The sequence below is a fragment of the Salvelinus fontinalis genome, unplaced genomic scaffold (assembly GCF_029448725.1).
Source record: "Salvelinus fontinalis isolate EN_2023a unplaced genomic scaffold, ASM2944872v1 scaffold_0322, whole genome shotgun sequence".
Lineage (NCBI taxonomy): Eukaryota > Metazoa > Chordata > Actinopteri > Salmoniformes > Salmonidae > Salvelinus > Salvelinus fontinalis.
The window spans coordinates 115,001-129,957 of record NW_026600531.1 but is presented as its reverse complement, the minus strand read 5'-3'; the positions used below and the strand labels follow the sequence as shown (position 1 = coordinate 129,957).

At 43.7% G+C, this 14,957-nt stretch overlaps 1 protein-coding gene across 1 annotated transcript in view; it reads left to right on the top strand.

The window, feature by feature from the left end:
• The window catches only part of LOC129845586 (von Willebrand factor-like), a 110,680-nt gene that overhangs the window by 32,846 nt on the left and 62,877 nt on the right, over positions 1-14,957 (top strand). The window contains exon 14 of the mRNA XM_055913435.1: positions 3,325-3,427. Coding sequence (XP_055769410.1) covers positions 3,325-3,427 — 103 coding nt within the window. The remainder of the gene's footprint in view (positions 1-3,324; positions 3,428-14,957) is intronic.

Genomic DNA, 14,957 nt, shown 5'->3' with positions numbered 1-14,957 from the left:
TGCATTTGTGACCTGGCCAAGATAAAGCAAAGCAGTTCGACACAAACAACAACACAGAGTTACACATAAAATAAAAAAGCATACAATCAATAATACAGCGGAAAAATCAGAGAGGTAAGTCAATAAATAGGCCAAGGTGGTGAAGTAATTTCAATATAGCAATTAAACACTGGAATGGTAGGATGTGGAGAAGATTAATCTGCAAGTAGAGATACTGGGGTGCAAAGGAGCAAGATAAATAAATACATACAGTATGGGGATGAGGTAGATTGGATGGGCTATTTACAGATGAGCTATATACAGGTGCAGTGATCTGTGAGCTGCTCTGACAGCTGGTGCTTAACACAGTGTCCAAAGAAGGGCCAGAGGTATACAGAATAGTGTTGTCTGCGTAGAGGTGGATCAGAGAATCACCAGCAGCGACAGCGACATCATTGATGTATACAGAGAAGAGAGTCGGCCCGAGAATTGAACCCTGTGGCACCCCCATAAAGACTGCCAAAGGTCCGGGGTGGTCCTTAGATTGTAGGACTGCCGGAGTGTTAAGCATATCCAAGTTTAGGTCACCTAACAGAATGAACTCTGAAGATAGATGGGGGGCAATCAATTCACAAATGTGTGTGGGGTCTGTAACAAGAGGCAACAGTGAGAGACTCATTTCTGGAGAGATACATTTTTTAAATTAGAATTTCGAGCTGTTTGGGCATAGACCTGGAAAGTATGACAGAACTCCTCCCCCTTTGGCAGTTCTATCTTGACGGAAAATGTTGTAGTTGGGGATGGAAATCTCAGAATTATTGGTGGCCTTCCTAAGCTAGGATTCAGACACGGCAAGGACATCAGGGTTGGCGGAGTGTGCTAAAGCAGTGAGTAAAACAAAGTTAGGGAGGAGTCTTCTGATGTTAACATGCATGAAACCAAGGCTTTTACGGTTACAGAAGTCAACAAATGAGAGCGCATGGGGACACACAGGGCCTGGGTTAACCTCTACATCACCTGAGGAACAGAGGAGGAGCAGGATGAGGGCACGGCTGAAGGCTATCAAAACTGGTTGTCTAGTGCGTTGGGGACAGAGTATAAAAGGAGCAGATTTCTGGGTGTGGTAGGATAGATTCAAGGCATAATGTACAGATAGGGGTAAGGTAGGGTACGGGTACAGTGGAGGTAAAACCTAGGCATTGAGTGACGATAAGAGAGGTTGCATCTCTGGACACAATAGTTATGCTGGGTGAGGTCACCACATGTGTGAGAGGTGGGGCAAAAGAGGTATCTGAGGCATGTTGAGTGGGACTAAGGGCTCTGAAGTAAAATAAAACAATGATAACAACAGTATACAAGGCATATTGATATTAGAGAGAGAGATAAAGCGAGGCATGAAGCAATCACAGGTTTGATTAGCTAAGACAACAATGGGTAAGACAACAACAGCTAATCAGCTAAGAGAACAACAACAGGTAAAATGGCGATGAATGGGCAGAGAGGGTCAGTTAACTACACACAGGGTCTGAGTTCGAGGCTGGGGCCGACAGATAAACAAAATAAACAAAATGGAGTACCGTGAATAATGAACACTCCAGCAGGCATCAGCTATGTAGCCAAGTGATCATCGGGTCCAGTGAACAGCAATAGATGAAACAGGGAAGCCGCTAGGTAATCATTACCAAGCAGGAGACACGGCGTTCAAAAACGTTAGCAGGCCAGGGCTAGTAAAGCATCTTCATCGACGTCTGGCAAAGGCCGCTTTAGGGCGCAACAGATGGAATTACGTCGGCAGACCAGTCGTGATGGAACGGCGGGGATCCGTGCCTACAAAGGGCCCAGGCCAGTTGGCAAAAGAGGTATTGTAGCTGGAGTAATTTTGTTTTCTAGCCGGGAGATGCGACTGGCTCGAGGCTAACTGGTGCTAGATTCAGGACAAGGGCATTAGCCACTATAGCCACTCGGTAGCAGCTAGCTAGCAGCGATGATCCGATGCAAAGTTACAGAGCTTACGGCAAGAATCCGGTGATGTAGTGGATTCTAGTCGTGTTAGTGAAAAGTCCGGGAAGCATCAGCTGCGTAGCTGAGTGATCATAGGGTCCACTGAGTCGGCCGGGAGATGGGCCTGGCTCAAGGCTAGCTTCGGGGCTGGGCTACTTGGTAGCAGCTAACTAGCTGCGATGATCAGGAGTAATGGTCCAGGGCTTACGGCAGGAATCAGGTGTTGTAGTGGAGTCCAGTATGCTCAGGGTTCATAACGTGCTGTGCAGACTGGCAAGTATTATCCATTATCAATTATACATAAAAGCGCCTGGTGTCTGTGCTAAAGGTAAAGGCCGCTAGCTGTGGCTAACAATGACTAAGTAGCTAGTAGCTAATTAGCTGGTTAGCTTCTGATGGCTAGCTGCTGATGGAGGTTCTGGTTGTAAGGTCTAAAAATAGCAGATCCGTATCACATTGGGTGAGGCGGGTTTCCGGAAGGTGTATTTCATTTAAAAATGGAAAAAGAGATTGAAAATATATTGAAATATATACAAAAAAGACGAAAAAAAATCAGATTTTACACAGGAGAACGACAAACAACGTCTGCACTGCTACGCCATCTTGGATTCATGTGACCTAACCCTAACCCTAAACCTAACCCTTCACATTTCTCATCCCTCTGTCTCTCTGATTCTCTGCTCATGTTCTTTCAAACACATGAAAGGAATTTATACTACATGTGTGTGTGTTTTTGGTTTTACTATCCTTTTTAGGACCAGAGTTCTCACAAGGATAGTAAAACAAGGACAATTTAGATAGGTAGGGACATTTTGCAGGTCGAGCATGAAAAGCGAAACTCATGGTACACGTTGCCAGCTCATATCTGTGTGGAGCTGGATTCAGTGCTCTCGTCTGCATTAAAACCAAACATCGATCCAGGTTGGATGTGACAGCAGAGATGAGATGCTCACTGTCGACCACGCCCACAGACTTTGAGAAGCTCCGATGCGACATGCATCAAGCACACCCATCTTGTTGTTGGTAGTGAGATAAGAGACAATCAGAAAATTGACTGCCATAGCCCCAAATGAAAAAGTCAACATTGGCTGTTAATTACATTGTTTTTTCACATGGTTGGGGTCGTAAGGATTTTCAGATGTCAAAATGGGGTCACGTGGCAAAACATTTTGGGAACCCCTGCGTTAGGGGTTAGCGTTAGGGGTTAGGTTTAGGGGTTAGCGTTAGGGGTTAGCGTTAGGGGTTAGCGTTAGGGGTTAGCGTTAGGGGTTAGGAAAAATAGGATTTTGAATGGGAATAAATTGGTCCCCACAAGGATAGTAAAACGTGTGTGTTTTTGTGTAGTATCTACAGAGCTGGGTGCCAGAGGAGAACACGTGTCTGATTTGTATGTGTCTGGATCGCCAACGTATCAACTGCACTGCTCGCCCCTGCACTGATCATAAAGGTAAAACACACACATACTGACCCTGCATTGATCATAAAGGTAAAACACACACACATACCGACCCTGCACTGATCATAAAGGTAAAACACACACATACCGACCCTGCACTGATCATAAAGGTAAAACACACACATACCGACCCTGCATTGATCATAAAGGTAAAACACACATACCGACCCTGCATTGATCATAAAGGTAAAACACACATACCGACCCTGCATTAATCATAAAGGTAACACACACACATATACCGACCCTGCATTGATCATAAAGGTAAAACACACACACATACCGACCCTGCACTGATCATAAAGGTAAAACACACACATACCGACCCTGCATTGATCATAACGGTAAAACACACACACACATACCGACCCTGCATTGATCATAAAGGTAACACACAAATACCGACCCTGCATTGATCATAAAGGTAACACACACATACCGACCCTGCACTGATCATAAAGGTAACACACACATACCGACCCTGCATTGATCATAGAGGTAACACACACATACCGACCCTGCATTGATCATAAAGGTAACACATACATACCGACCCTGCACTGATCATAAATGTAAAACACACATACCGACCCTGCATTGATCATAAAGGTAACACATACATACCGACCCTGCACTGATCATAAAGGTAACACATACATACCGACCCTGCATTGATCATAAAGGTAACACACACACACCGACCCTGCACTGATCATAAAGGTAAAACACACATACTGACCCTGCACTGATCATAAAGGTAAAACACACATACCGACCCTGCACTGATCATAAAGGTAAAACACACACACATACCGACCCTGCACTGATCATAAAGGTAAAACACACATACTGACCCTGCACTGATCATAAAGGTAAAACACACATACCGACCCTGCATTGATCATAAAGGTAAAACACACATACCGACCCTGCACTGATCATAAAGGTAACACACACATATACCGACCCTGCATTGATCATAAAGGTAAAACACACATACTGACCCTGCACTGATCATAAAGGTAAAACACACATACCGACCCTGCATTGATCATAAAGGTAAAACACACATACCGACCCTGCACTGATCATAAAGGTAACACACACATATACCGACCCTGCACTGATCATAAAGGTAAAACACACACACATACCGACCCTGCATTGATCATAAAGGTAAAACACACATACCGACCCTGCACTGATCATAAAGGTAACACACACATATACCGACCCTGCATTGATCATAACGGTAAAACACACATACCGACCCTGCACTGATCATAAAGGTAAAACACACATACCGACCCTGCATTGATCATAAAGGTAAAACACACATACCGACCCTGCATTGATCATAAAGGTAAAACACACACATATACCGACCCTGCACTGATCATAAAGGTAACACACACATACCGACCCTGCATTGATCATAAAGGTAAAACACACATACCGACCCTGCATTGATCATAAAGGTAAAACACACACACATACCGACCCTGCACTGATCATAAAGGTAAAACACACACATACCGACCCTGCATTGATCATAACGGTAAAACACACACACACATACCGACCCTGCATTGATCATAAAGGTAACACACACATACCGACCCTGCATTGATCATAAAGGTAACACACACATACCGACCCTGCACTGATCATAAAGGTAACACACACATACCGACCCTGCATTGATCATAAAGGTAACACACACATACCGACCCTGCATTGATCATAAAGGTAACACATACATACCGACCCTGCACTGATCATAAATGTAAAACACACATACCGACCCTGCATTGATCATAAAGGTAACACATACATACCGACCCTGCACTGATCATAAAGGTAACACATACATACCGACCCTGCATTGATCATAAAGGTAACACACACACACCGACCCTGCACTGATCATAAAGGTAAAACACACACACATACTGACCCTGCACTGATCATAAAGGTAAAACACACATACCGACCCTGCACTGATCATAAAGGTAAAACACACACACATACCGACCCTGCACTGATCATAAAGGTAAAACACACATACTGACCCTGCACTGATCATAAAGGTAAAACACACATACCGACCCTGCATTGATCATAAAGGTAAAACACACATACCGACCCTGCACTGATCATAAAGGTAACACACACATATACCGACCCTGCATTGATCATAAAGGTAAAAAACACATACTGACCCTGCACTGATCATAAAGGTAAAACACACATACCGACCCTGCATTGATCATAAAGGTAAAACACACATACCGACCCTGCACTGATCATAAAGGTAACACACACATATACCGACCCTGCACTGATCATAAAGGTAAAACACACACACATACCGACCCTGCATTGATCATAAAGGTAAAACACACATACCGACCCTGCACTGATCATAAAGGTAACACACACATATACCGACCCTGCATTGATCATAACGGTAAAACACACATACCGACCCTGCACTGATCATAAAGGTAAAACACACATACTGACCCTGCATTGATCATAAAGGTAAAACACACATACCGAACATGCATTGATCATAACGGTAAAACACACACACATACCGACCCTGCACTGATCATAACGGTAAAACACACATACCGACCCTGCACTGATCATAAAGGTAACACACACATACCGACCCTGCACTGATCATAAAGGTAAAACACACATACCGACCCTGCATTGATCATAAAGGTAAAACACACATACCGACCCTGCATTGATCATAAAGGTAAAACACACACATATACCGACCCTGCACTGATCATAAAGGTAACACACACATACCGACCCTGCATTGATCATAAAGGTAAAACACACATACCGACCCTGCATTGATCATAAAGGTAAAACACACACATATACCGACCCTGCACTGATCATAAAGGTAACACACACATACTGACCCTGCACTGATCATAAAGGTAAAACACACACATACCGACCCTGCATTGATCATAACGGTAAAACACACATACCGACCCTGCATTGATCATAAAGGTAACACACACATACCGACCCTGCATTGATCATAAAGGTAAAACACACATACCGACCCTGCACTGATCATAACGGTAAAACACACATACCGACCCTGCACTGATCATAAAGGTAACACACACATACCGACCCTGCATTGATCATAAAGGTAAAACACACATACCGACCCTGCATTGATCATAAAGGTAAAACACACATACCGACCCTGCATTGATCATAAAGGTAAAACACACACATATACCGACCCTGCACTGATCATAAAGGTAACACACACATACTGACCCTGCACTGATCATAAAGGTAAAACACACACATACCGACCCTGCATTGATCATAACGGTAAAACACACACACAACACAAAAAGTACAAAAAGTATTTGCCCTCTTTGTAATTTTCTCTATTTTTTGCATATTTTTGATGCTGAATGTTTTCAACCAAAACCTGATATTAGATAAAGGGAACAATTGAAACAATACGAAGTATGTAACATCAAATCAAATCAAATTGTGTCAAATCAAATATACAGGGGGTACCTGTACAGAGTCAAGGTGGAGGCTATATACAGGGGGTACCGGTACAGAGTCAATGTGGAGACTATATACAGGGGGTACCGGTACAGAGTCAATGTGGAGGCTATATACAGGGTATTACGGTACAGAGTCAATGTGGAGGCTATATACAGGGGGTACCGGTACAGAGTCAATGTGGAGGCTATATACAGGGGGTACCTGTACAGTGTCAATGTGGAGGCTATATACAGGGGGGTACCTGTACAGAGTCAATGTGGAGGCTATATACAGGGGGTACCGGTACAGAGTCAATGTGGAGGCTATATACAGGGGGTACCGGTACAGAGTCAATGTGGAGGCTATATACAGGGGGTACCGGTACAGAGTCAATGTGGAGGCTATATACAGGCTATTACGGTACAGCGTCAATGTGGAGGCTATATACAGGGTATTATGGTACAGAGTCAATGTGGAGGCTATATACAAGGGGTACCGGTACAGAGTCAATGTGGAGGCTATATACAGGGGGTACCGGTACAGAGTCAATGTGGAGGCTATATACAGGCTATTACGGTACAGCGTCAATGTGGAGGCTATATACAGGGTATTATGGTACAGAGTCAATGTGGAGGCTATATACAGGGGGTACCGGTACAGAGTCAACGTGGAGGCTATATACAGGGGGTACCGGTACAGAGTCAATGTGGAGGCTATATACAGGGGGTACCGGTACAGAGTCAATGTGGAGACTATATACAGGGGGTACCGGTACAGAGTCAATGTGGAGGCTATATACAGGAGGTACCAGTACAGAGTCAATGTGGAGGCTATATACAGGGTGTTACGGTACAGAGTCAATGTGGAGGCTATATACAGGGTGTTACGGTACAGTGTCAATGTGGAGGCTATATACTGGGGGTACCGGTACAGAGTCAATGTGGAGGCTATATACAGGGGGTACCAGTACAAGGTCAATGTGGAGGCTATATACAGGGTGTTACGGCACAGAGTCAATGTGGAGGCTATATACAGGGTGTTACGGTACAGTGTCAATGTGGAGGCTATATACAGGGGGTACCGGTACAGAGTCAATGTGGAGGCTATATACAGGGTGTTACGGTACAGTGTCAATGTGGAGGCTATATACAGGGGGTACCGGTACAGAGTCAATGGGGAGGCTATATACAGGGGGTACCGGTACAGAGTCAATGTGGAGGCTATATTCAGGGGGTACCGGTACAGAGTCAATGTGGAGGCTATATACAGGGTGTTACGGTACAGAGTCAATGTGGAGGCTATATACAGGGGTTACCGGTACAGAGTCAATGTGGAGGCTATATACAGGGGGTACCAGTACAAGGTCAATGTGGAGGCTATATACAGGGTGTTACGGTACAGAGTCAATGTGGAGGCTATATACAGGGTGTTACGGTACAGTGTCAATGTGGAGGCTATATACAGGGTATTACGGTACAGAGTCAATGTGGAGACTATATACAGGGTATTACGGTACAGAGTCAATGTGGAGGCTCTATACAGGGTATTACGGTACAGAGTCAATGTGGAGGCTATATACAGGGGGTACCTATACAAAGTCAATGTGGAGGCTATATACAGGGGGTACCAGTACAGAGTCAATGTGGAGGCTATATACAGGAGGTACCAATACAGAGTCATTGTGAAGTCTATATACAGGGGGTACCTGTACAGAGTCAATGTGGAGGCTATATACAGGGGGTACCTGTACAGAGTCAATGTGCGGGGCACTGGTTAGTCAAGGTAATTGAGTTAATATGTACATGTAGGTGGAGTTATTAAAGTGACTTTGCATACGTAATAACAGAGAGTAGCAGCGGCGTAAATGGCTGGGAGGAAATGCAAAAAGTCTGTGTAGCATCATTCTAATCATATCATTAGATGTTCAGGAGTCTTGTGGCTTGGGGGTAGAAGCTGTTTAGAAGCCTCTTGGACCTAGACTTGGTGCTCCGGTACTGCTTGCCGTGCGGTAGCAGAGAGAACAGTCAATGACTAGGGTGGCTGGGTCTTTGACAATTTTTAGGGCCTTCCTCTGTCTCCGCCTGGTATACAGGTCCTGGATGGCAGGAAGCTTGGCCCCAGTGATGTACTGGGCCGTACACACTATCCTCTGTATGTGACTAATGATCCAATGCCCCTGTGTGAAAAAGTAATTGCCCCCTTACACTCAATATACTGGTTGTGCTACCTTCAGCTGATTGGGATTAGGTCTGGACTTTGACTTGGCCATTCCAAAACTTTAACATTTGTTGCTTTTTAACCATTTTCATTTCAACTTGTTTGTGTGATTTGGATCGTTGTCTTGTTGAATAACCCAGCTACATTTCAGCTTCAGCTCACAGACGGATGGCCTGACATTCTCCTGTAGAATTCTCTGATACAGAGCAGAATTCATAGTTCTTTCTGTTAAGGCAAGTTGTCCAGGTCCTGAGGCAGCAAAGTAACCCCAAACCATCACACTACCACCACCATGCTTGACCGTTGGTATGAAGTTCTTACTGTGGAATGCAGTGTTTGGTTGTCTCCAGACATAAACTGACTCAAGATTGCCAAAAATCACCTGGAAGCACCTGAATGATCCTACGGAAGAATGTCCTACGGACAGATGAGTTAAAACTATAACTATATCAGTGAATTCTACAGGAGAATGTCAGGCCATCCGTCTGTGAGCTGAAGCTGAAGTGCAGCTGGGTCATGCAGCAAGACAATGATCCAAATCACACAAACAAGTCTACATGGAAATGGTTAAAAAGCAAGAAATTTGATGTTTTGGAATGGCCTAAACAAAGTCCAGGCCTAATCCCAATAGAGATGTTGTAGCAGGACTTGAAACGAGCAGTTCATGCTTGAAAAGCCATAAATGTTTCAGAGTTCCAGCAGTTCTGAAGAGTTGGCTCCTCCACAGTGACTGATCAACAACTACAGGAAGTGTTTGGTTGGAGTCACTGCAGCTAAAGGTGGACTGATCAACAACTACAGGAAGTGTTTGGTTGGAGTCATTACAGCTAAAGGTGGACTGATCAACAACTACAGGAAGTGTTTGGTTGGAGTCACTGCAGCTAAAGGTGGACTGATCAACAACTACAGGAAGTGTTTGGTTGGAGTCATTACAGCTAAAGGTGGACTGATCAACAACTACAGGAAGTGTTTGGTTGGAGTCATTACAGCTAAAGGTGGACTGATCAACAACTACAGGAAGTGTTTGGTTGGAGTCATTACAGTGGCTGATCAACAACTACAGGAAGTGTTTGGTTGGAGTCATTACAGTGGACTGATCAACAACTACAGGAAGTGTTTGGTTGGAGTCATTACAGTGGCTGATCAACAACTACAGGAAGTGTTTGGTTGGAGTCATTACAGTGGACTGATCAACAACTACAGGAAGTGTTTGGTTGGAGTCATTACAGTGACTGATCAACAACTACAGGAAGTGTTTGGTTGGAGTCATTACAGTGGACTGATCAACAACTACAGGAAGTGTTTGGTTGGAGTCATTACAGTGACTGATCAACAACTACAGGAAGTGTTTGGTTGGAGTCATTACAGTGACTGATCAACAACTACAGGAAGTGTTTGGTTGGAGTCATTACAGTGGCTGATCAACAACTACAGGAAGTGTTTGGTTGGAGTCATTACAGTGGCTGATCAACAACTACAGGAAGTGTTTGGTTGGAGTCATTACAGTGGCTGATCAACAACTACAGGAAGTGTTTGGTTGGAGTCATTACAGTGGACTGATCAACAACTACAGGAAGTGTTTGGTTGGAGTCATTACAGTGGCTGATCAACAACTACAGGAAGTGTTTGGTTGGAGTCATTACAGTGGACTGATCAACAACTACAGGAAGTGTTTGGTTGGAGTCATTACAGTGACTGATCAACAACTACAGGAAGTGTTTGGTTGCAGTCATTACAGTGGACTGATCAACAACTACAGGAAGTGTTTGGTTGCAGTCATTACAGTGGACTGATCAACAACTACAGGAAGTGTTTGGTTGGAGTCATTACAGTGACTGATCAACAACTACAGGAAGTGTTTGGTTGGAGTCATTACAGTGACTGATCAACAACTACAGGAAGTGTTTGGTTGGAGTCATTACAATGGACTGATCAACAACTACAGGAAGTGTTTAGTTGGAGTCATTGCAGTGGACTGATCAACAACTACAGGAAGTGTTTGGTTGGAGTCATTACAGTGACTGATCAACAACTACAGGAAGTGTTTGGTTGGAGTCATTACAGTGGACTGATCAACAACTACAGGAAGTGTTTGGTTGGAGTCATTACAGTGGACTGATCAACAACCACAGGAAGTGTTTGGTTGGAGTCATTACAGCTAAAGGTGGACTGATCAACAACTACAGGAAGTGTTTGGTTGGAGTCATTACAATGGACTGATCAACAACTACAGGAAGTGTTTAGTTGGAGTCATTGCAGTGGACTGATCAACAACTACAGGAAGTGTTTGGTTGGAGTCATTACAGTGACTGATCAACAACTACAGGAAGTGTTTGGTTGGAGTCATTACAGTGGACTGATCAACAACTACAGGAAGTGTTTGGTTGGAGTCATTACAGTGGACTGATCAACAACCACAGGAAGTGTTTGGTTGGAGTCATTACAGCTAAAGGTGGACTGATCAACAACTACAGGAAGTGTTTGGTTGTAGTCATTACAGTGGACTGATCAACAACTACAGGAAGTGTTTGGTTGGAGTCATTACAGTGACTGATCAACAACTACAGGAAGTGTTTGGTTAGAGTCATTACAGTTGACTGATCAACAACTACAGGAAGTGTTTGGTTGGAGTCATTACAGTGGACTGATCAACAACTACAGGAAGTGTTTGGTTGGAGTCATTACAGCTAAAGGTGGACTGATCAACAACTACAGGAAGTGTTTGGTTGGAGTCATTACAGTGACTGATCAACAACTACAGGAAGTGTTTGGTTGGAGTCATTACAGTGACTGATCAACAACTACAGGAAGTGTTTGGTTGGAGTCATTACAGTGACTGATCAACAACTACAGGAAGTGTTTGGTTGGAGTCATTCCAGCTAAAGGTGGACTGATCAACAACTACAGGAAGTGTTTGGTTGGAGTCATTGCAGCTAAAGGTGGACTGATCAACAACTACAGGATGTGTTTGGTTGGAGTCATTACAGCTAAAGGTGGACTGATCAACAACTACAGGAAGTGTTTGGTTGGAGTCATTACAGCTAAAGGTGGACTGATCAACAACTACAGGAAGTGTTTGGTTGGAGTCATTACAGTGACTGATCAACAACTACATGAAGTGTTTGGTTGGAGTCATTACAGTTACTGATCAACAACTACAGGAAGTGTTTGGTTGGAGTCATTACAGTGACTGATCAACAACTACAGGAAGTGTTTGGTAGCAGTCATTACAGTGACTGATCAACAACTACAGGAAGCGTTTGGTTGGAGTCATTACAGTGACTGATCAACAACTACAGGAAGTGTTTGGTAGCAGTCATTACAGTGACTGATCAAAAACTACAGGAAGTGTTTGGTTGGAGTCATTACAGTGGCTGATCAACAACTACAGGAAGTGTTTGGTATCAGTCATTACAGTGACTGATCAAAAACTACAGGAAGTGTTTGGTTGGAGTATTTACAGTGGCTGATCAACAACTACAGGAAGTGTTTGGTTGGAGTCATTCCAGCTAAAGGTGGACTGATCAACAACTACAGGAAGTGTTTGGTTGGAGTCATTGCAGCTAAAGGTGGACTGATCATCAACTACAGGAAGTGTTTGGTTGGAGTCATTACAGCTAAAGGTGGACTGATCAACAACTACAGGAAGTGTTTGGTTGGAGTCATTACAGCTAAAGGTGGACTGATCAACAACTACAGGAAGTGTTTGGTTGGAGTCATTCCAGCAAAAGGTGGACTGATCAACAACTACAGGAAGTGTTTGGTATCAGTCATTACAGCTAAAGGTGGACTGATCAACAACTACAGGAAGTGTTTGGTTGGAGTCATTACAGTGACTGATCAACAACTACAGGAAGTGTTTGGTAGCAGTCATTACAGTGACTGATCAACAACTACAGGAAGTGTTTGGTTGGAGTCATTACAGTGACTGATCAACAACTACAGGAAGTGTTTGGTTGGAGTCATTACAGTGACTGATCAACAACTACAGGAAGTGTTTGGTAGCAGTCATTACAGTGACTGATCAACAACTACAGGAAGCGTTTGGTTGGAGTCATTACAGTGACTGATCAACAACTACAGGAAGTGTTTGGTAGCAGTCATTACAGTGACTGATCAAAAACTACAGGAAGTGTTTGGTTGGAGTCATTACAGTGGCTGATCAACAACTACAGGAAGTGTTTTGTATCAGTCATTACAGTGACTGATCAAAAACTACAGGAAGTGTTTGGTTGGAGTCATTCCAGCTAAAGGTGGACTGATCAACAACTACAGGAAGTGTTTGGTTGGAGTCATTGCAGCTAAAGGTGGACTGATCAACAACTACAGGAAGTGTTTGGTTGGAGTCATTCCAGCTAAAGGTGGACTGATCAACAACTACAGGAAGTGTTTGGTTGGAGTCATTACAGCTAAAGGTGGACTGATCAACAACTACAGGAAGTGTTTGGTTGGAGTCATTCCAGCTAAAGGTGGACTGATCAACAACTACAGGAAGTGTTTGGTTGGAGTCATTACAGCTAAAGGTGGACTGATCAACAACTACAGGAAGTGTTTGGTTGGAGTCATTACAGCTAAAGGTGGACTGATCAACAACTACAGGAAGTGTTTGGTTGGAGTCATTACAGCTAAAGGTGGACTGATCAACAACTACAGGAAGTGTTTGGTATCAGTCATTACAGCTAAAGGTGGACTGATCAACAACTACAGGAAGTGTTTGGTTGGAGTCATTACAGCTAAAGGTGGACTGATCAACAACTACAGGAAGTGTTTGGTATCAGTCATTACAGCTAAAGGTGGACTGATCAACAACTACAGGAAGTGTTTGGTTGGAGTCATTACAGCTAAAGGTGGACTGATCAACAACTACAGGAAGTGTTTGGTTGGAGTCATTACAGCTAAAGGTGGACTGATCAACAACTACAGGAAGTGTTTGGTTGGAGTCATTACAGCTAAAGGTGGACTGATCAACAACTACAGGAAGTGTTTGGTTGGAGTCATTGCAGCTAAAGGTGGACTGATCAACAACTACAGGAAGTGTTTGGTTGGAGTCATTACAGCTAAAGGTGGACTGATCAACAACTACAGGAAGTGTTTGGTTGGAGTCATTACAGCTAAAGGTGGACTGATCAACAACTACAGGAAGTGTTTGGTTGGAGTCATTCCAGCTAAAGGTGGACTGATCAACAACTACAGGAAGTGTTTGGTTGGAGTCATTGCAGCTAAAGGTGGACTGATCAACAACTACAGGATGTGTTTGGTTGGAGTCATTACAGCTAAAGGTGGACTGATCAACAACTACAGGAAGTGTTTGGTTGGAGTCATTACAGCTAAAGGTGGACTGATCAACAACTACAGGAAGTGTTTGGTTGGAGTCATTACAGTCACTGATCAACATCTACAGGAAGTGTTTGGTTGGAGTCATTACAGTTACTGATCAACAACTACAGGAAGTGTTTGGTTGGAGTCATTACAGTGACTGATCAACAACTACAGGAAGTGTTTGGTAGCAGTCATTACAGTGACTGATCAACAACTACAGGAAGCGTTTGGTTGGAGTCATTACAGTGACTGATCAACAACTACAGGAAGTGTTTGGTAGCAGTCATTACAGTGACTGATCAAAAACTACAGGAAGTGTTTGGTTGGAGTCATTACAGTGGCTGATCAACAACTACAGGAAGTGTTTGGTATCAGTCATTACAGTGACTGATCAAAAACTACAGGAAGTGTTTGGTTGGAGTATTTACAGTGGCTGATC